The sequence below is a fragment of the Ictidomys tridecemlineatus genome, chromosome 3 (assembly GCF_052094955.1).
Source record: "Ictidomys tridecemlineatus isolate mIctTri1 chromosome 3, mIctTri1.hap1, whole genome shotgun sequence".
In the NCBI taxonomy this organism is placed as follows: Eukaryota; Metazoa; Chordata; class Mammalia; order Rodentia; family Sciuridae; genus Ictidomys; species Ictidomys tridecemlineatus.
The window spans coordinates 97,052,887-97,074,410 of record NC_135479.1 but is presented as its reverse complement, the minus strand read 5'-3'; the positions used below and the strand labels follow the sequence as shown (position 1 = coordinate 97,074,410).

Genomic DNA, 21,524 nt, shown 5'->3' with positions numbered 1-21,524 from the left:
TGAGCTCGGCGAGGGCCGGGGATAGGCGTCCGGCGCGAGGCGACCCCGTGTGGCTATCCCGCCCTCGGGTCCAGCAGCGGCGGGTTGAGGAGGCTGGGAGAAACACAGCCCGCCGCCCAGCCGCCGGCGAGACGGAGCCTCGTCCCACCAAGGGGAGCCTGCGTCCGCCCGCAGCTAGTGAGCCCGCCGCGCCCCCACGTGGCGCCAACGCAGAACAGCAGCGGACCTCAGCGCGAGCACATGAGCGCGCACGCGCGGCGCCCCTTTCAGGCACCCCCAGCGCCGGCCTCGGCCCCGCCCCCTGAGGGCCCCGCCCCAGCCACGCCCCCGACTGCGGGAGGCGGGACCGGAAGCCGCTTAAAGCCGAGCCCGAGGTGACAGCGAGCGAGCCGGCCAGAGAGCGGTGCGGCGTTCTGCGCGCTGTCCTCGGCGGGATGGCCCGTGCGCGGCTCGCCGCGTCGCTGACCCGCGGCTCCTAGACGCCGGCGCCAGATCCCACCATAGCCCCCACAGTCCGCCGTGGCTCTCCGCCGTGCCCGCTCTCGCTGAGGTAAGCCGGGGCAGCGGGACCCCGGCGGGATAGCGGCGCCGCTCGGGCCGCGCTCCGGCGGCTGCCTTGGCCGCCCGTGGCGCGGCATCGGCGGGCCCGGCCGCGCGCTCCGCCCGTCGCCGGCAGATGTGCAACGGTAGACGTGCCGAGGCCGCCCTTTTTATGGCCGGCTGCGGCGCGAAGTTGGCGGCCGCCTCCAGAACTTCGGGCGCCTGCTGCCCGCCGGGCGCCGGCTGTCCGGCGCGGCTCCGGGCGGTCTCGAGGGCAGCGGGCGGGTGGCCGGCAGGAGGCGCCGCTTGGACCCGCGGCGGGCGCGGACGGCGCGCGGCCACCCGCGTCTTTCGACCGCTGGTCCCTGTGGTGCCGGCTGATGGGGACGGGGTCCCGCCGCGCCGCGGGCTGGCCGGGCGGCGGTGGGAGCGCGAGTGAGTGTGCACGCACACGTCCGCGGGCGCGCCGGCGGGCGGGGGAGTGGTCGGTGTGCGTGCGTGGGCTCCGGGTGCGCAGGGAATACCGAGGGCTGTGCCAGTTGTGCCTGGAGGAAGGAGCACCGGAGGATGAATAATAACGCCTGGCTTGGCTGCCTTCCAGTTGATTTATGTCTCGTGTCAGGTCCCTGCCTCGCGAAGCTTTCCTAACAATGCCAGCTCACACTGAACGCTCCTTCCTCCACCTCTTCGTTTTGCACTTAGGCTAGCACTTTTGTCATGTACCGTGCTCCGTGTTTTCTGTTTCTTAGTTCGGTTGTTCATTTTCTACAGATAATGACTTTCTCTAATTAGGACTTGAATATTTACTTTTCTCGGGACTCAGTTTTTGTTTTTGACCTACAAGCAACCAAGAACAAAGTTTTTAACACAAGCCTTTTCTTCATTAATTCAGCTAACGAAATATTTACGGGACACCCACTGTGTGCATTGTGCTGGGCGTTGTACTGGACACCTACCGTGCATACTTGATTAAGTCATGGGCCTTTGCATCAAAGAGCTCTTTCAGTTTATTGGACAAGAGAAGAGAATTAATTGCTCATTATTTTTCTCACCTGGCACAATCTCAGTAAATATTTTCAAATTTCACTTTTGTTCAAGGATTCTGATTCTTTTAAGAAAATTTCTTTTAGGAGTTCATTCAGAATCTGAAATTTGGGTGTGTATTTTATGCTGCCTTTCTGTAATATAAAAATTAGACGTTTACCCATAATGTAGTTGTGTTTGGTTTTTAACACACTATGCAGTGTGGTTATTGCTGAAACTAAAGGCCTGATATTCCTTCTCAGTAGTGGTAATGTTTTTCAGGGGATTGCAAACATTCTTGGAGTATATTGGAACTTTATGAATATGGAAATGCTTAACAGGCTCCTGGGTTTATCCCATGTAACAACACTTCAATTGATAGTTCCTTGTTTTCTGTGTGTATTCTCACACCCCCAAATTCACTAACTTTGAAGTTTATCTTTCATTTGAACTTTTTCCCCTACAAAGAAACCAAGTTTTTGTCAACTCATGAAGCGAATGATACATAAACAACTGTAAAGAGAACTACAAAGCTGAGATGTGTGGTTTCTTTGCTGTCTTCATCTAGACACAATTGTGTCTATTTCTCATCTCATTCCACCCTGGCCTTACAATAAAAATTCATACCCAGCAGAATTTCAAACTGTTAAATCCACAAATAAATGCCAAAGTCTTGTTTAAAGGCATTCTTTCTCGCCTGCCTTTACCTGTGCTTTGATTTTGAATAGCTTGTGCTGTTTTGGAGCCTTCCTTTCTTAAGTTAAAGATGACCTGTAGAGACTAAATATAGCACAGGAGGAGTACTTTCAGTGACTTAGTCACAGACCAACAAAACATTTTAATGAATGAATGGGATTCAGTTGTCATTTTGTAAATGATCATCTTTCTTACTTTCCTGATAGGATTTTTAGACCCTGCGGAGGAATTGGAGCTTACTCACATTGTGGAAATGGAAACCACCGAACCTGAGCCAGATTGTGTAGTGCAGCCTCCTTCTCCTCCTGATGACTTTTCATGCCAAATGAGACTCTCTGAGAAGATCACTCCATTGAAGACTTGTTTTAAGAAAAAGCCGGATCAGAAGAGATTGGGAACCGGAACCCTGAGGTCTTTGAGACCAATATTAAACACTTTGCTAGAATCTGGATCACTTGATGGGGTTTTTAGATCTAGAGACCAGAGTGGAGATGAGAACAGTTTACATGAACCTATGGTGAAAAAACCCCTGGAAATTAATCCACCGTGTCCAACAACAGAAAACAATGTGTCTGTCCTGATTCCTGATGGAACAAATGTTGGGGGCCAAATACCGGAAGCCCATCCTTCCACTGATGCTCCAGAACAAGTGGTTCCAATCCAGGATCACAGCTTTCCACCAGAAACCATCAGTGGGACGGTGGCTGATTCAACAGCAGGGCACTTCCAGACTGACCTTTTGCATCCGGTTTCAAGTGATATTCCTACTAGCCCTGACTGCATAGACAAAGTCATGGATTATGTTCCAGGGGTTTTCCAAGACAACAGTTTTACAATCCAGTACATTTTGGACACCAGTGATAAGTTGAGTACTGAGCTCTTCCAGGACAAGAGTGAGGAGGCTTCCCTTGACCTTGTGTTTGAGCTGGTAAACCAGCTACAATACCACACTCACCAAGAGAATGCAATTGAAATTTGCATGGAATTTCTGCAAGGCACTTGTATTTATGGCAGGGATTGTTTGAAGCATCACACAGTTTTACCATATCATTGGCAGATCAAGAGGACAACTACTCAGAAGTGGCAGAGTGTATCCAATGATTCTCAGGAGCACTTGGAAAGATTTTATTGTAATCCAGAAAATGATAGAATGAGAATGAAGTACGGGTATGTATTATGACAACTTATAAAAACTGCTAAATGCTTTAGAGAATGTAAAAAGGCTGAAATATGGTAGTTTCTTTCAGTAGTTAAAACCTATATAGGTTTTCTTCTTTTTTTTTGTTTTTGTTATTCCTTTGGCTTTATTCTATCTTGATTTTTTTTTTTTTAAGTGATGCTTGAATGCAGGCTATTTATCTAACCTGACAATGAAGGTTTTATGATTTGAACAATTCAGATGTCATTTCGTTCAGTGTGCATGTGGTTGAGAAGTTGCATATATATTGAATTTTGTATATCAAGTAGTAATTTAATCTCACAGGAAAACTTGCTTTGAAAGACAATCCCATGATAAATCTTATAACATAATCAATACCTAATTTGTCTAATTTTAAAATTTTGCGTGTGGAGTAGCTACTACTTTTTTATATTCAATGGCATATCTTTTATTTTATTTTTAAAATTTGTTTTATTTATACATGACAATAGAATGCACTATGAGTAGCTGCTACTTTTTTTTAAAGGAAAATATTTGGAGATATTTGTGGCCTTTTTCGCTTTTAGTAGTACAAACACTTTTTCTGTGAATGATTCAGAAGTTCCTCCCATACTTCTGAATCATGCCAGAATACATTAAATCTCTTTTATTAGTTTCCTTAAAGCATTTTACTACTAAGTTTCCACAATTCAGTTTTTATTTTTTTTCTTTTCAATTCTGGAAGAGTCTTTACAGTGAGTAAAGGGAGGATTTATTTTAATGGAAATGTTTATCACCTTCATAAAAACTATGCTTGAATTTTGGTTTGCAAGATGTGTTTGTACATAATTCAGTCCTTTTAGTATGGCTGTGTAAACAGTATTCACTGACATGGAATTTACATTTCCACATTTTAATTTTTCTGTAACTGAATTTTATTTAAAATGAGGAGAATGATAGTTACCACTTGTAAAGTTGATATGCAAAAATGGCTGTATGTAGTACATTCATCTTTCTGTTTCTAAGTTGTTTTTCCTGTAGTGTAGAAGGAGTTAAAGTGTGGGACATTAATAGATATTTGTGTTTGATCAAGAGAAAGGATTAAAATTTTAGAGCACTTTCCATGGTACCTGACTTTGAAGACCTTTAGGGCAACCTTTAACATCATAAATAATGAGTGGCTTGGCCTGATACTAAGAGGCATAACCCACAGTGGGAGGGGAATTATACTGAGTATCCTAACCCAGGAGGCCAGAGGAAAAACTTCCTTAAGGGTCAAATGTTAACAGGAAAAAGTTAAGTTACACTACCCAAGTGTCTGGAGAGTCATCAAATGGTGGCAGTAAACCATTTACAAGTTGTCAAATTCTTAGTCTTGTTTCCAACTTCTGTATTCTGACATGGTTCCAGAGCATTGTCGGTAATAGGGTTGCTTTGTTGTTGTTTTGTTTTTGGTTATTTTAACTTTTGGTCCCAGTTTAGTATTGACGAAGTGGTTTTCTTTTTAGAGTTTCAGTATTTCACTTACATAGTGCCCAGGTCCATGTCTTTTTAGCAACTTAATTATCATGAAGCTGGAACTGTGCATCTTGTTTCAGATGAGAAGTGCGGAACAAGATGATAAATAGTTTAAGGCTCAAGTTTAAAGAAATATAGAAGACCCCTTGGATAAAAATAAGGTCATGGGGCTGGGATGTGGCTCAAGCGGTAGCGCGCTCGCCTAGCATGCGTGCGGCCCGGGTTCGATCCTCAGCAGCACCACATACCAACAAAGATGTTGTGTCCGCCGAGAACTAAGAAAAAATAAATGTTAAAATTCAAAAAAAAAAAAAAAAATAAGGTCATGTCAAGAATTTAGTTTTCCTTACTATAAGTAAGTTATTTTAATGATTTAATGCATTCAAGATTCTACTTGAATCTTGCTTGGGTTGAAAAAATCTTATAAAGCTAAGTCCTTTTAACTTCTTTTTTTAAAAATATTTTTTTAGTTGTAGATGGACACAATACCTTTATTTTATTTTTAAGTGGTGCTGAGGATTGAGCCGAGCCTTCCACATGCGAGGCAACCACTCTACCACTGCACTACAACCCCAGCCCTTATTTCTTAATGCCAACATTGGAAGAGAAAAGCATTTTTCATTTTTTCTTAAAAATCTTTTTAATAAGGTATCATTCAAAACCTGTGTTGGCCCCTGAGCTAGCAATTCTAATTGCTGTGTCAAGGGTAATTAATTTTTTATGTACATACTCTCAAAGCCACTCTAATCTTTCCATCTCCAAATTGCAAAATTCTGCAGAGCAGTAGCCTCCCACTTCACTCTTTCAAAGCACATTTCCAGTCTGCTTAGTACTTGAGCATCTTGGTACACTTAGGTTTCTGTATTGAATTGTTCAGGAAGAAACTAGCAGGATTATTATGCACTACATTACATTCTGTTACCATGAGTGAACGCAAGACAGTTATTTTGATCCCAGAAGATCTGGGACTTCTTGGGTCATCAGCATATTGGGTATTTTAGCCTTTAGTATTTGCTGAAGAATAGATACAAGACCCAAAGCATGCATTGTTGGCTCAATTTATAAAATGGTTGAAGTTGGCACTTGATTTCCAAATCAGTTTTAATCAAGTAAATTAATGTTTATCTGACATTTAGGAGAGGGAAAAAAGTATGAGTGGCTACAATCATTATTAATATTGTATATGGTCTTGATCTGATAAAATAGCAAAAAGTAGAAACTGTTGAACAGGAAGAAATAAAGATTGTAAATAGCTAAGTGTCAAAAATTAGTCTTTTGGGAAGTTGACCTGTGGTCACTGCAACCTGGTTTTCCTTGTATTCCAAAGCGATGTTGTGTTTCCTGGCAACAAGATGCAGATAACGGCATGTTGAGCCTTGCTGAGAGATTCACAAACAAGCTGGAGCAGCCCAGGTTCACATGGTTACCACATTATTTGGCTAAAGCTATTAATCTCTGTGGTCAGGCCTGTAGAGCTGGTCTATCTGTGCAGATTGCACATAACCAGGAAGTGTGTGTTCAGCTGCTTATATGTCCAAATCAGACCCAGTAGTATTTGGATTCAGGAACAGTGAATAATGAATGGCATTTGTTTATCCTACTTGTTTTCAATAGTTTATATGATTTGGTAAGTCTCTATACTATAACAACATCTTTTTTTTTTTTTTAATTGAACCCAGGGTCTTGTGCATGTGAGGCAAGCACTGTACCAACTGAGCTATATCCCCAATCCCAATATAACAATATCTTTATTATGTAGAACTTGGGGAAACTTCATAGGTCTGGTTCCCTAGCAGAGACAAAAGTTCATAGTTTCAAACTATGCAGATAAATTATTTTAATTTACTTCACAAACAATGTGAGGGTTTAATATCTATGTTACTCTAAATTAGATATATAGTGTTCACTTTGTCAGAATGAAATTGAAAAGGAAACAGCTCTTTAGGCAAGATAATTAGATATTAAAAACATGTAGAAAAGGATTTCAGTAATAAGTGCTTATTTGGTTCATTGTAATTAAATTTTGATACAATCACCTTTGTTTTCTCACTCTGCTTTTATATTCTATCTATAGATGTTTATTGTCAACATCAACTAGTCAAATATGTATGAACTCCCCAGATTTGATGCTGAAGTTTTATTTCTTCATGGGATGGGCCTTGAAGATTTTTCAAATTCCAAATATGCAGTTGAGAAAACAACACTGAATGTTGTAGTTTTCATTAAGAAAACAGTCTTTAACAGTTTAGCCACTCATCCTTATTAAAAGATGATGTTGGGATTTTGAAAGAGCCTTGCTATCTCTGTACTCCAGTACTGGTATGGATAGTTGAAATATTGAAGCAGTATAGATCTTTTCAGCAACCATGATCACCATTGGTTTCACATTACATTCATTTCAAAGTGTGCAAGAAGTTTTCTGGTTATTGCCACCCATAAAGAAAGAGATACACTGCAAACCATCTTTTGGAGATTACTTGCTGTTTAAAAGATGACTAGTGATTAATTCCAGTGATGCAATGACTAGTGTTCTAGCTCTGAATTTGCAGGAAGAGGGTAGGAGTAAAGAAGAAAATTGCAAACTGTGAATCTCTGGTTAGTTTTTCTCAGAATTCTTTTCTTTTGGAGTTAATGTTTATTGATAAAAGAGAAAGTTTACTTGTTTAAGGCTTAACCTAGAGTGTTGTCATAACCTTAGTTTTTGAGCGATTTTGATAACTAATTGCTCTTAGCAGTCTCTTTAATCTGTCCAAGAGACAGTCCCATTAAATAACTTCATAGAAACTATGTAAAAAGACAAAAGAGAAATTTATATTAATGATGGTAGAAAGTATTTTTTTGTTGTAGTCTATGTAACACTCAGAGTGAATTAATTTAAACTAGAACAAGCTCCTGACTGAACTGTACTGGAATAGTTAAATTAGCCTAGTTAGCGCTGGCCTGCACAGCTGCGATGATGTATGAACTAATTCATTATGTGTTATTGATAACACTGGAGAGAAGAGAACAGCTGAAACTTACTATGCCTTGTGACTTTTTGGTATTTCTTGAATATACACAGCTGTATGAATTTGGATTTATTTAAAAAATTCCTGCCTAAGAGAAAGAGAGCTCCATAAGCAAGAACTGTGTTTGAAGTGACTTTCAAAATGTGTGCCTTGTGCTCTCGGATAAAGCAGTCCAATGAATTATTTTTTGTACTTCTTTATGCTGCTATTTACATATGAAATAAAACTAATTAGCTTCTATCTATACTAATCTAGAGAAGTTCCTGGGTCTGTGTAGAGCTATCATGAGAATCAATAGCAATCATTCATTTATTCCCTTTCTGCTTTTCATCAATAAGCAGATTAGACTTTTTGAAGCAGCTGTCACCTTGCTTCAGGTTAGGGTCACTCTTTTCCTGATGTCTATCTATGGTAATGAAAATGAACCTTGCAAAAAGCAAAGATTTATGACTTAAATTAGTTGGAAGAAGTAGCTTATAAGGTTCTCTAACAATTCCTAAAAATAACTGCATGATACGTTAAGTATTTTATCATTGAATGGGGTCCCAAGCTTTTATTTTTTTACTTTTTATAAATAATAAAAAGGAATCTTTTGCACATGGTGGGCTTGCAAAAAATGCTATTTTTGACTGATTAACTCTGCTGTGTCCTGTAAATCTATTTCCTATTTCTTGTTAAACCAGAATTTCTAGATTCTAAGATGTACATTCTATCATAAAGCAAAGGTAAATTTGGAAAATCTTCTGTGTATTTGTGGTTATGGTCGTGATCTTCGGTTTATTCTGGGTTTGGGGTCTGCTTTTCGCTAATAGACCTCGATTATTGGAGGAATGTTGCTAAAATCCAGCTATTTGAAATTGTGACTATCTTCTTATAGTTTTTTATTTCATCCCATAATTTAAGACCCCAGATTTTTCATTCTTTGGTAATGATTTTGAATTGCATTTAAATAGGAAGTCAGGTCCTCTTCACCTATGTCAACAACCTTTAATAATTATCACACTCCTACTAGTGAATTGTGGGAGGAAAACTGAGTTCACATGTATAACATTTTTATAAAGGAAAATGAAATATAAGTTTAGAGTTATGATTTTTCTCACACAACTTTCTGAACAGGTGGTTAATATTGGACACTGGTAAATTAAAAAAATACTGTAAAAGTAGTAGAGCTTCTGGTTTTATATTAAGTCTGAGAGTTTTGAGAGAGCAATGTGAGTGATTTTGTATCTTTGAAAAAAGACAAGAAAGCTGAAGATTGAGCCATTTTCTATTTCATTCTGGGTTTGAAATTGTTAGGTAATAGTCTTAAGATCTTGGGTTGAACTGTACTTTGCAACACCACAAACACAGACTGTACAAAGGAATAAAATACATCTAAAGTTCACAATTTCTAGGAGCATATAAACCACATTTCATACATGAAGGAACTTCTTGAACTAAACTAAATATTGCTTACTTTTATATTTAATGTATGCCTGCTTTTATATTTAGATTATTTACCTAAGTGTTTCCTAGGAATTATACTGCATATAGTCTTTCCCCTATTTAAAATTTCTTCCTCCAAGTGTTAAACCTCATCCAGCCTAAATTCTGAAACTATAATTGAAAGCCTTACATTAAAAAAAATTATTTTTAGTTGTAGTTAGACACAGTGTTTATTTAATTTATTTATATGTGGTGCTCCCCTCACATATGCTAGGCGAGCACTCTACTGCTGAGCTACAACCCCAGCCCAAGCCTCATATTTTTTAATGCAGTTAATTCCTTCTTTGTAGAAGAATTTGAAATTACAAGTGATAGGTTCTGAAATACATTTTGAAATTTTTGCAAACTTTATGTAAAATCACTTATTCAACTTGGTATTTTGTAAATATATATATAATCTGTACAAAAAATAGTTGATGTAAACAGTCCTGTGATCTGGAACCTCAGTTTAGAAGTTGATGATATTAATAAACTTTAGTTGTCAAGTGTGAAACTTCCAATTTTCCTTCCTGACCTAACCAGTTACTGTTACTAAGACAAGCATAGAAGAGAGCTAACTAAGCATTAATATTTGCTGTTTCTACACAACAAAATGTCTGACTCCTCAGGCCCTTTTCAGTCCTTCTCTGGTCACTGCTGTTTACTTACCGGTAACAACCGCTTGACCACTAAAGAGCCTTTGCATGGTCATCACAATGAAAGGATAAGCTCTTGTAAGAGTGAGAATGCTAGAGTGACTGTTCCCTTTCACAGTGGTCTGCAGAAACCAGTGACTTTCGACTTGTGTGTACCACAAAAAGTTGTGTAAGGAGCATAGTAGGAATCTCTCATGACTAAATTATCTGAGAAAAAGTTCAGTAAATTTGTATTCTTTATGCAAATGGAAGTCCTCTGTCTTGGTGGTATTGTTCCTGAGCATGAGGAAGAGTTTGTGTCATGTTGGTTGAAACAGCACTATTCATAATGATGGAAAATATGTTTAGGCTGTGTGTAACAGGAATTTCTCTATTACGTTAGGTTTTTGTTCCCCCTTTTTGCATTAATTAAGGGATTTTTATTTTGTCCCTTCTCATATGATATATGGCCATAGAGTTCTTCACTTAAAATTTTTACTAGCACTGAAGGTAGTGAAGAATGGCCGGGATGGGGAGCCCAAGGGTGAACTTTGTTCTATTGCGTGTGTTTCAGAATGTGGTCTCACCCTGTGATCTTCATTGCTCCCATAGCTGATCAGGGTAGACAGCAGGCAAACTGCATAAAATACCCTCAATAAGTTCCTGCTGCTTTGTTCTTGGGTTTCTGTCACCTGGTTTAGCTCTTTCATTTCCAGGCATTGGGAGAGGAAAACTAAGCACTGAAGAAATGCTGGATTTGCCTTTCAGATTTAATTCTCATCCAAATAGAAGAAAGACATCCTTGAATCTGGATAGAGTATGTGAAATTGAAGAAGCTTTGCTTGCTTGCTTTCTGACATTTTTGATTATCCAAATGCTGCCAGAAATCAGTAGCATAGTGTGAAGTGGTCTATAGATTAATTTAATATTCAAAAAAATTTTAGACTAATGTTTTGGAAAATCTTGGTTTATAGACTCTCTTTCTTCCAGAAACAATTACTGATTGAAGATAAGGTGATCATGGTTTACCAAACATAGACAGGAAAAACATCTATCTCTTAATATCTTTTCAGTGGGAAACTGCCCACCCCATTTACTTGAATAACTATCATTAATAAATTTGATGTAGTTTGTTTACAGTCAGATCGAAAGTCTACTATAAGCTGTTTATTCATCTCTGGGTTCTCAGCACCAATACATAACAAGCCATTAGTGAACATATTTTCAGTTATTTCACTGACCAGTTAAATTTATCTGGATTAATGGGAGGGAGGAAGATAAAACTATTAAATATGAGAAAATTCTGAGTAAAACCTTTTTAAAGCAGTCATTTGTTTAATTTAAGTGTCAAAATTTAAGTGTCAAACCAGAAGTGAATTAAGCTAATAGATTAGATCTTGCTAGAGATTAGTAGAGGATGTTTTATGATAATTTTTATAATTAGTATCTTGTTTATGTGTAAATGAGTTCTGAATTGCTTAAGGTTATTTGAAAACAACATATTTAAGCATTTTACATTTGCATGTTATAGGATTTTATATATGCTATACTATACTATTGATTTTATACTTATGTAAGAAAGTTTTATATAAAAAAATGTTAGTCCTCTTTAAGTACTGTCAAATTTAAAAAAAATTGAAGTTATCAGTATTTGTGCCTTGAATACAAGGGAGAGACATTTTTGGTCTATTTTGAGGTAAGATAGAAACCTCTCAGTTTTAAAAATATTTCATTTTAAAAGGAAGATTCATTTTCCTAAAAATCTGTAACTGCATAATTTAAGGTAGTATAAGACATGTTATGAAATTTTTAAGCACAAATTTTAAAAACCAGTCTGCTTTCTATTCCAGCTGTTCTTGTAGAAGTTAAGTTTCACTTCCTCGTTAGTCCACATTGAAGCTTGTCTCACTGTAGTCACCTTCTACAAGTTTCAGGACATGTGATTGAACTTGGATCACAGTTAAGACTGTTTGATATTTCTGGTTATCTTCAGGGTACAAAATTTAATCCCATGCCTTCATAAATAGGTAGCAGTGAGTCTTCTAGTCTCGTAAGTATAATTTTTATTTAAGACTTACATAAGATTTCAGATTTATTCACATCTTCTTAGAAAGCATTTTGTGGATATGTGTTCTTTTGCATTGATCTGTACTTTTCTAATTAAAAAAAAAAAAAAAGCCAGCCTAACAGTCTCTTTTCCTTGTGTGGTAATGTAATTGCTTTCAGTGGTTGCATGTGTGGCACTGGTGGGTAGGGGGTTCAACATATGGCCTTACTTATTAGCAGGTTAATATTCTCATGAATTTGATGGCCAGTGCTTTAGTACCAAAGCTTTTTGAGAATAAGCTGTGCTAGCTGTGTAATATGTTTGTTTAGATACATACATTCTTCTGGAGAATATGCAATTATACAAATGTAAAAATCAGGTATTCTTTCATTTAGGAAACTACCTACCTACAAATGTAAAAATCAGGTATTCTTTCATTTAGGAAACTACCTACTTCCCCTCTCTCTCCTATTTCTTATTCTTTTTTTCTATTCTCTTCTGGACTGACTTGAATACAATAGATTAAATGTCTCACATTTTGTAAATCAGACATAGGGTTTAGCAGACAGATAAATATGATTCCAGATAGTGTCCCACTCAGTAACTGGCTGTCTTCTCAGAAATTCACCTGCTTCCACAATGTTCCAGGAGGGACCAAGGCAATAGAACACAACAGCCAGAATTTTGTCTAATCATTTTAAAAAATTTTAAAAAATTTGTTCTAAAAATAGTTATACATGAAAATATAATGCATTTTGACACATCATCTATAAATGGAGTATAACTTCTCATACTTCTGTTTATACATGATGTAGAATCACACCTGTCATGTAATCATATATGTACATAGAGTAATAATGTCCTATTATCCTCCTGCACCCATACCCACTCCCCTCCCTTTGCTCCCCTCTGCCTAATGCAGAGTACCTCTGTTTTTCCCTAGCCCCCCTCAATGTGAATTAGCATCTGTGTATAGACCTTTTTTTGGGGGGGGATTGGCTTATTTTGCTTAGCATAATATTCTGGAGCTCCATCCATTTACCTGAAAATGCCATAATTTCATTTCTTCTTTAAGGCTGAGTAATATTTCATTGTGTATATGTACCACACATGTATTTTCTTTATCTGTTGAAGGGCATCTAGGTTGGTTCCATAGTTTGGCTATTGTGAATTGAGCTGCTATAAACATTGATGTGGCTGTATCACTGTATGCTGATTTGTTTAAGTCCTTTGGGTATAAACCAAGGAGTGAGATAGCTGGGTCAAATGGTGGTTCCATTTCCAATTTTCTGAGGAATCGCCATACTGCTTTCCATAATGGTTGCACTAATTTGCAGTCCCCCCAGCAATGTATGAGGTGTACCCTTTCCCCCACATCCTTGCCAATATTTATTGTTGCTTGTATTCTTTTTTTTTAAAATAATTTTTAGTTGTAGATGGACACAATACCTTTATTTAATTTATTTATTTATGTGCGGTGCTGAGGATCAAACCCAGGGCCTCACATGTAAGGCAAATGTTCTACCACTGAGCCACAATCCCAGCCCCTGTTTGTATTCTTAATAATTGCCATTCTGATTGGAGTGAGATGAAATCTTTGAGTACTTTTGATTTGCATTTAATACTCTTACCTACCCCCCAAGTCTTTTATTGAGATATTTAGAAAGATGAGCTAAATCTATAATTCAGGTTTTTATGTTAATAGTCTTACCAAGTGATCTAAACCTCGGTAATCCCATCTTAACTAGATCAATCAGGGTCTTTTCTTAGAGGTAGGCCAATTTTAATTCAGTTAACATTTGATTCTTAGTCTGCCCATCACTACTGAGATCCGTAAGTGTACTGATATAAACTCCCAGTATTGATATATGAATATGTCTGCCTGCAGCTACTTACAGATGAAAAGGGGAAAAATCCAGTTGTTACCAGGACCCCAATGTTGTATAGAAATTAGAGTCTTAACCTCTGGTGAACATGGAAAGATGTTGCACTGGATGTAAGCATTTTTTAAAAAAAAACATTTATTTTTTAGCTTTAGGTGGACACAATATCTTTATTTTATTTTTATGTAGTGGTGAAGATCAAACCCAGTGCCTCACGCATGCCAGGCGAGCGCACTACTTCTTGAGCCATATCCCCAGCCCCCGAATGTAAGCATTTATAGATAAGTTTTATTACCTCCTCCAATAGTTTTGTTCTATTTGTTTGAGGCAGTGTTAGCAAAAGTCTTTATTAGTAACAGAATAATTGTCAGTTATTATGCTTCCAAAGCAGAAAGTTATGAGTATATAGTTCTGTGAGGTTTAGTAACTACACTGCTTTCACAAAATGTTGGTATTGTATATACTATGGCTTTGATTCTCATCACTTTGTAACATATTTGAAGGGGACGTATAAGCTGCCAGATATAGCCCAGCATTACTAAATGAGTTTTGAAACATCAAAGCCAGGTATCAAAAGCCTACTATATTTTGTGTGCCTGTGAAATTTCTTTAGCAGCAGCAAACATACCCCATCTGCCAAGCCTGTCTCCAGCCAGTAGCAGAAGAGTCTGAATACTCTCCAAAGTGCACTTAATCATTCTATGGTTTTGTGACTGTTGGTGTGGGGAGACATTTTCACTTTACATCATAGTAATAAAATAAGGCCTACTAATTGTGACTGGTTAGTTTATTAGGGATTGTTAATAGTTCAAGGTCACAAGTTTATCCTTGTAGAAACCAGTTTACTCTTACAGGCAGGATGCCAAGTTTACAAAGTCTAACTGATCTGGTTAAAACTAACTAGAATGGTATTCAGAAAAGTTTATACTTAATTGGTCTTTGCTAAAGTCTGAGTTCTATAATTTATTTACATCACCTTCCCACTTAAACATGTTACGCCTCTTTTAAAAAATTTCTGTTTTACTTAATGGCACCATTATCCAGTCATCTAGATTGGAGATGTGGGACACATCCTGGACTCTATGTGCTCTTCCCCAAATGTACTTGCCCTTCGGGCGGTTTGGTCCTCTTAAATACTTTGCAAATCACCCCTGCAGTTACCTCCTTAGTCCTCTGTGATCATTTGTCTTGGGTGCAGTTGTAATAGCTATAAATAGCTAAGCATAGGATAAATATCAATAAATAAATGAGTCTCTTTCCTCACCTCTTCTTATCCTCTCTTGCCAAATATTAACAAATTAGTTCTCCACATCACCACTGTTGGAATGACTTTTATAAAAGGCAAGTGAGGAAGTTGTTGAACATCCACCCATGATTCCTGCTGTTCACAGGGTCTAGTTCTGACCTCTTCACCTCCAGCACTCAGCTATTCCTTTTTTTTTTTGGTACTGGGAATTGAACTCAGGGGCACTCAACCACTGAGCCACATCTCCAACCCTATTTTGTATTTTATTTAGAGACAGGGTCTCACTGACTTGCTTAGTACTTTGCCGTTGCTGATACTGGTTTTGAACTCACTATCCTCTTGTTTCAACCTCTCCCGAGCTGCTGGGATTACAGGTGTGTGCCACTGCATCCAGCCTCAGCCATTCCTTACCTGGCCCAGCCAGACTTCAGTCCAGTCTCTACTTGTGGACACCCTGACCGTCTATATGAGCCACATTGCTTCTCAAACACGCTCCTTGTGCATGTTAGTCACTACCTGTAGGGCCAGGCCTCCCCTGTCTTCCTGGTGATTGACTAGACTGGACACACATTTTATCTACTTTGGGATGTCCCTTGACCACTCTTCCTGTCACCTCTTCCAGCAGAGGTAAGGCATCTGCTTGAGTTGTTCCCAGATCTATAGGCCATGTTTCACATATGCCACAGGGTTTGCTTTTCCTGCTAGACTAGCTAGCGCTCTGTGGCCTTTTACCTTTTTTCTCCTGTCCCCAGTATGTAGCCCACTACCTAATCATGTGTCTACTTAAGATTATTTTAGCTTTAAAAATGATCACATTTCCTTTTGGTATTCAAATACTATTGCCTACAGTGGTTATGTTCTTTCCTGAGCTCCCAAATGCATAAACTTAGGAACTGTCTATCTCCTAGTAAGTAGTGGTGTACTGATTTCTGTTTCATTCAACACCTGTTTCTTTATTGGTTCTGTTTCTCATTCCAGCTGCCTGTCCTTATTGTAGGCTTTCAGTTTCTTTTAGTATTTGAAACAAAAAAAGAAATGATGTGTGAGGAATACTTCTGACTTAGTGTGGGTGTTGGAGCTCTGTATATTGGTAATATGTGTTGGAAGATGTTGGCCTAATTAGTATGTGAAGATATTTGTTGAGTAAGAGGAGAAACACTATCACAAAATATCTAAATTATGAGAATGGGTGCCCTTTTCAAAATTTAAAATGAACCTTATATCTGGATTCTTACAGTGTATGTGTGGTGGTGTGTTAGTTGGCAAAGCTTGTGAAAACAATGGTTAATATTTCAGCAGTTTCAGTCCATTCTTTATAGCAAAAGCAAGGTTTTGTTTTTTTTTCTCCCCTGACTCATAGCAGGATTAAATCTGAGGTAAAACAATACAGATTGATTTAGCCACATGATATATTTAGCGAAAGCTAAACTGATCTATGTAGTGACTAGCTCCGTTACTTCTCTCTGGTCATCTAGAAGTAGGAATGCCCTCAGGCCAGATAGAATTATTATCCAGAATTATTGCACCCTGCTTTTTTAAAAAAATGTTTACTTTTTAGTTGTAGGTGCACACAATATCTTTATATTTATGTGGTGCTAAGTATCGAACCCAGTGCCTCAAGCATACTAGGCAAGCACTCTACCTCTGAGCCACAATCCCAACCCTGCACCATGCTTTTACAAAGACCACCCTCACTGCTCCCACACTCTCCAATCTCTAGCACTGTTTCTCTTGCACAGTTTCCACACACTCTATATTTACTACTTTGACCCTCTGTCCCTATCTGCTCAATACTCATAATATTCCAACCTGAAGATTCTGAGAAGGCAGACTCCTTAACTCATGGCCTGACATCTCTCACATGCCTGTTACACCCTGGTTCACATTTTCTTATGTACCCTAGTTACCCTGTTCAAAAGGTCTCCTCCTTGGCTGTCTGAACTACTCCCTTCTTATGAGAAGCAAAGTGCTTGGAAAACTATTCTTGTTCTTTGATACAGCCTTTTACTCACCATTGATGTTTCCTAATATTTAAATTCCTAAAATTCTTTTCTCTTACAGAAAGCTTTCTTGGTTGATAAAGTGAAGCATCTTACTTTCCTGAGTTTTATCCATTCCTGGACACCAGTAACTAGTTTCTTTCCCATAATGCTGCATGTCTATTCTTTTTCCTCTCATTCCCTTGTATGTATTTACCACTGATGAGTTTAGATAGGCAAATAAACTGCTTCTGGTTTTATACTGTGTTAACTATTCCTCTCATGAAGCCCTTGGAATGCAGGGCCTACATCTGTTTAATTCATTATGTATTGCCCGATTCATCCCACCATTACCATTACTACACATAGAAGACTCATAACTGCTTTCTGATATTAGGAAGCAGTAGTTTGATAAAGAAAAATGGTGGATGTTGAATGTTGGGCAACAGTAATGCACACGTTTATACTGATGCAAATTGTGGAGGAAAATCTTGGCTTTGGATTTTTAAAGCATTCCTGTTTAAGGGAAGCAGGTGGTAAAATTAATTTTATAAAAAGGATAATTTAATGTTTTTCAAATTTGTTATTTTGCCTCTGTTAGGTCTAGAACTGCACATTGAAAATCAAATACAGCTAAAATAGTACTTTGATCCATCAACCCAAAGAAAGTTGATAGTAGTAAATTAGGATCTGTCATAGAAATGTCATAATGCCCAAAGGACTGAAATTCACAGAGAATGTAGCAAAAGCTGCAGTTGTAGATGTCTTTCTCATGCAAATCATTATCTGTGAAGTTTCAATAATTCAGGCGTGCATGGAAATTGCTAGCATGATGTCCAAAATGAAATCTCATACTTAAACAGCAAAAAACATTGGTTTTATGCGTGTTAACATAATGACTGCTGTTCTAAAAACTCCTAAAGGAAATAGGATTTGTTAACTTATAAACCGAGAACATTTGATGAGAAATAAGCTCATCTCCATTTCGGAGAAATCCGAAATGGCCTTAAGACAGGGAAAGATTTGTCTTTCTCTTCTCAATTATAACATCATGGTCTCCTAAAGGCCATAAAAATTATTTAAGGCAATTTGATATGGGGTTTGGCATAAGAGTTCCAAATTTCAGAATTTTTCTTTTTTCTTTCTTTCTCTTTTTTAGGATTTCCCAGAAACATTTTCCCTTTTAAATTAGCGATAACTATTTACTGTAAATCATTTTAAACAAAACAGTGATCAAATGTGATTTAAGCTATATGTTATTGCCTATGCTTAATAAAAATAAAAAGATATATTTAAAATAAATATATTTCTTTTTATAAGTTATATGCTTTTTTTGGTAACATCAATTAGGCATTTGGCCTGAATTGTTTTCATAGAGAACCTGACTTACAAATTACATCAGGATGAAGGGCGAGAAGTAGATTTTCCTTGACATTTGTCAGGGGTATTGAGAGATGTTAGTAGGCATTCATGAGGAAAAGGGAGAGCCTTGGTGGTAGGTTTGGAAGGCTTTGTGCTAGCACTTCAGCACCTTCCTTAGCGCTCCAAAGGATTGTGGTGAGGCTGCAGTCAGCAACAAAGTGTTTTTCAGACATTTACACCAGAGTTCTTTCTGTACAGAATATGTCACAGTCCTTCAAATGAGTACACCAAACATAGTTTGAAAAGTGTTGCACTAACCAACAAAGCAAGCAGATAAAAATTTTAATACACTTTCCAAAATCATGAATTACAGCAAAGGAACTAAGTTATTTGGGAAAATAATTTAGGCCCAACACCTGAATTTTACATGTCCCAGTTGTTATGAATACTGCTCATTCTGGAGTATCCCGAGTTTTGTAGACATCCATTTAGAAATGTTCAGTAGAAGGGAGAGTATGAGGAACGTATTTAGGAACTTAATTATCTTGTTGATAGCTATGATGTTATTTTCTAATGTATTTTATTTTTTATATTTGCTTAGGGAAATTTTCAAGCATACTTAATAAAGAGAAGAGAGGAGGAAAATGGACACTTTGCCAGTTACCTAAAATAATATTTCAAATATTAGATGAAATATTTAATTAAAAAGTAAATACAGGGGGCTGGGGTTGTGGCTCAGTGCTAGAGTGCCTGCCTCACATGTGTGAGGCACTGGGTTCAATCCTCAGCACAACATAAAAAAAAAAATAAAGATATTTTAAAAAAAAGAGTAAATACAGCCAGGTGTGGTGGTGCACACCTGTAATCTCAGCGGCTCCCAGTGAGTGGCTTGGGAGTCTGAGACAGGAGGATCAAAGCCTGGAGTTCAAAGCCAGCCTCAGTAAAAGCAAGGTGCTGAGCAACTCAGTGAGACCCTGTCTCTAAATAAAATATAAAATAGGGCTAGAGATATGGCTCAGTGGTTTAGTGCCCCTGAGTTCAATCCTCAGTACACCCTTGTCCCTCCCCTCCAAAAATAGTAAATACAAGCCTGGTGCTGTGGCACACACCTGTAATCAGTGATTTGGGAGGCTGAGGCAGGAGGATCACAAATTTGAAACCAGCCTCAGCAATTTCCCGAGGCCCTAAGCAACTTAGCAAGACCTGTGTCTCAAACTAAAAAAAGAGGAAAAGTAAATACATGTTTTAATTGGGTCATGCATTATAAATTAAATTTTCAATGAAACTAATTGTGTAGTGGGACTTCCCCTGCCAGCAATATGGTGATGTTTGGAAAGGGCTGATTCAACAGTTATAGACCAGATAACAAAATGGCAAAATATTCTCATAGTTACCCTCACAATAATCCAAAATCATCATCTTCTCTTCATGTTTTGCCAACATTTTTTTCTACTCAAGAATAAAACACAGTATTGGTTTTGGGTGGATTAGGAATGTTGGCTTAGTTTCCAGAGAAATTTTGTTTTCTTTTTGGATGTCTATATGAGCTTCATCTTCAGACTGACATCCAGATTACCTGCACTCAGGGTTTGACTCACCTTTCGGGGAACTGGAATATGGAATTATATTGATTAGTTTAGGCCAGTAATGCTGTTGACAATTCTACCATAACTCTATGGCCTGGATGTTTTGGCCCTTATTAGGTAAGGGCATTTAGAGAATGGATACTGAGAAAACAACCAAGAATATCTTTTTATTCAAAGTAAAGCAAGTTTTAAAAATCCTACAACAGGCTGTACTAGATATTTTAATTTCCACTCAGATGGATATTTCTATTTAGCAGTTTTTTCTTGGGTCTTTTTAGAGGACAAGAATTTTGGGCAGATTTGAATGCCATGAATGTGTATGAAACAACTGAATTTGACCAACTACGAAGGCTATCCACACCATCCTCATGCAATGTCAACTCTATTTACCACACAGTTTGGAAATTCTTCTGTAGAGACCACTTTGGATGGAGAGAATATCCTGAGGTATTTACATGATCTTTAAAAACAAACAAACAAAAAAAAACCATACATTTGAGTTGGGTTTTGTTTTGTTTTTGTCTTTCTCTGTTATATTATTCTTCCTTTCTGACAATGACTAAGCAGAACTACAGGTCATAATTACAGAGATTCTTGATATAAGAGTCTTTGATACAGGTAAAACTTTTCTCCATTTTTCTGAAAATGTATTTATTTTCATTAATCTGAAATTCATACACAGAATGCTACTATTATCAGAGAACTAAAATGCTCTCCCCAGAATCTTTGTACTATCGTGATAAAGTATTTAGACTTGGTGCAATTAGAATGATTTTAATGAGATGAAAATTTGTGTAACTTTGTGTCTGCCTCCTGGATTTATAGAGATTAGATTAACATTTCAGAACCCTGAGAAAAACAGTCACTCTCAGGTCTCTGAAAGAAGTACTTAAAATTGTTTATTAGGCTGTGGTCAGGCAATAATATAAATTTATTTGCAATTTTGTCCTATGTGCTCATGCATCCTTTGTCTGAGATAGTGAAACTAGCTCATCACTTACAAAGAAGGTTTTAAAACAATATTTTACATTGCTTCTGAATGAAAACCTGGCGTCAAAACACCCTGAAGTGAACTTTAGAGACTAATTTCATATTCCACAGATCTGACTTCTTCAATTTGATTACTTCTTTTCAGCATTGCAGAATGAGAGAACTTCTCTACCTTATTTAGTGTTATTGAACTAAAATTTTCTTATTCTTTTAAGTAATCACTAGTATCTGCCTTCATTTATCTTTCAGAGTAATAAATAGCCTGTTTAAAACGTATTCTTAGAAAACTTAAACTCTTCCTGTGTTCTACCTATCAGAGGTTTCTCAGATTTGAAACTTAATTGGTGTTTTTGAACTTTTGACACTTACTTCCCCTTCTGAAAATTTCCTTAAGAAAGATTAAAAAAAA

The 21,524-nt window shown here is 37.8% G+C and overlaps 1 protein-coding gene across 3 annotated transcripts in view; it reads left to right on the top strand.

The window, feature by feature from the left end:
- Window positions 1-354: 354 nt before the first annotated feature.
- Tiparp (TCDD inducible poly(ADP-ribose) polymerase) overlaps window positions 355-21,524 on the top strand; it is a 29,569-nt gene continuing 8,399 nt past the window's right edge. Inside the window, exons 1-4 of one of the 3 annotated variants that reach the window (XM_078043519.1) lie at window positions 355-550; window positions 2,466-3,426; window positions 14,142-14,219; window positions 20,404-20,572. In XM_078043519.1, the coding sequence (XP_077899645.1) occupies window positions 2,513-3,426; window positions 14,142-14,219; window positions 20,404-20,572 (1,161 nt within the window). In that variant the 5' untranslated portion in view covers window positions 355-550; window positions 2,466-2,512. Of the gene's footprint in view, window positions 551-2,465; window positions 3,427-14,141; window positions 14,220-14,333; window positions 15,826-20,403; window positions 20,573-21,524 lie in introns of those variants that run through there. The other 2 variants (XM_078043520.1, XM_040269956.2) reach the window with 2 other exon arrangements.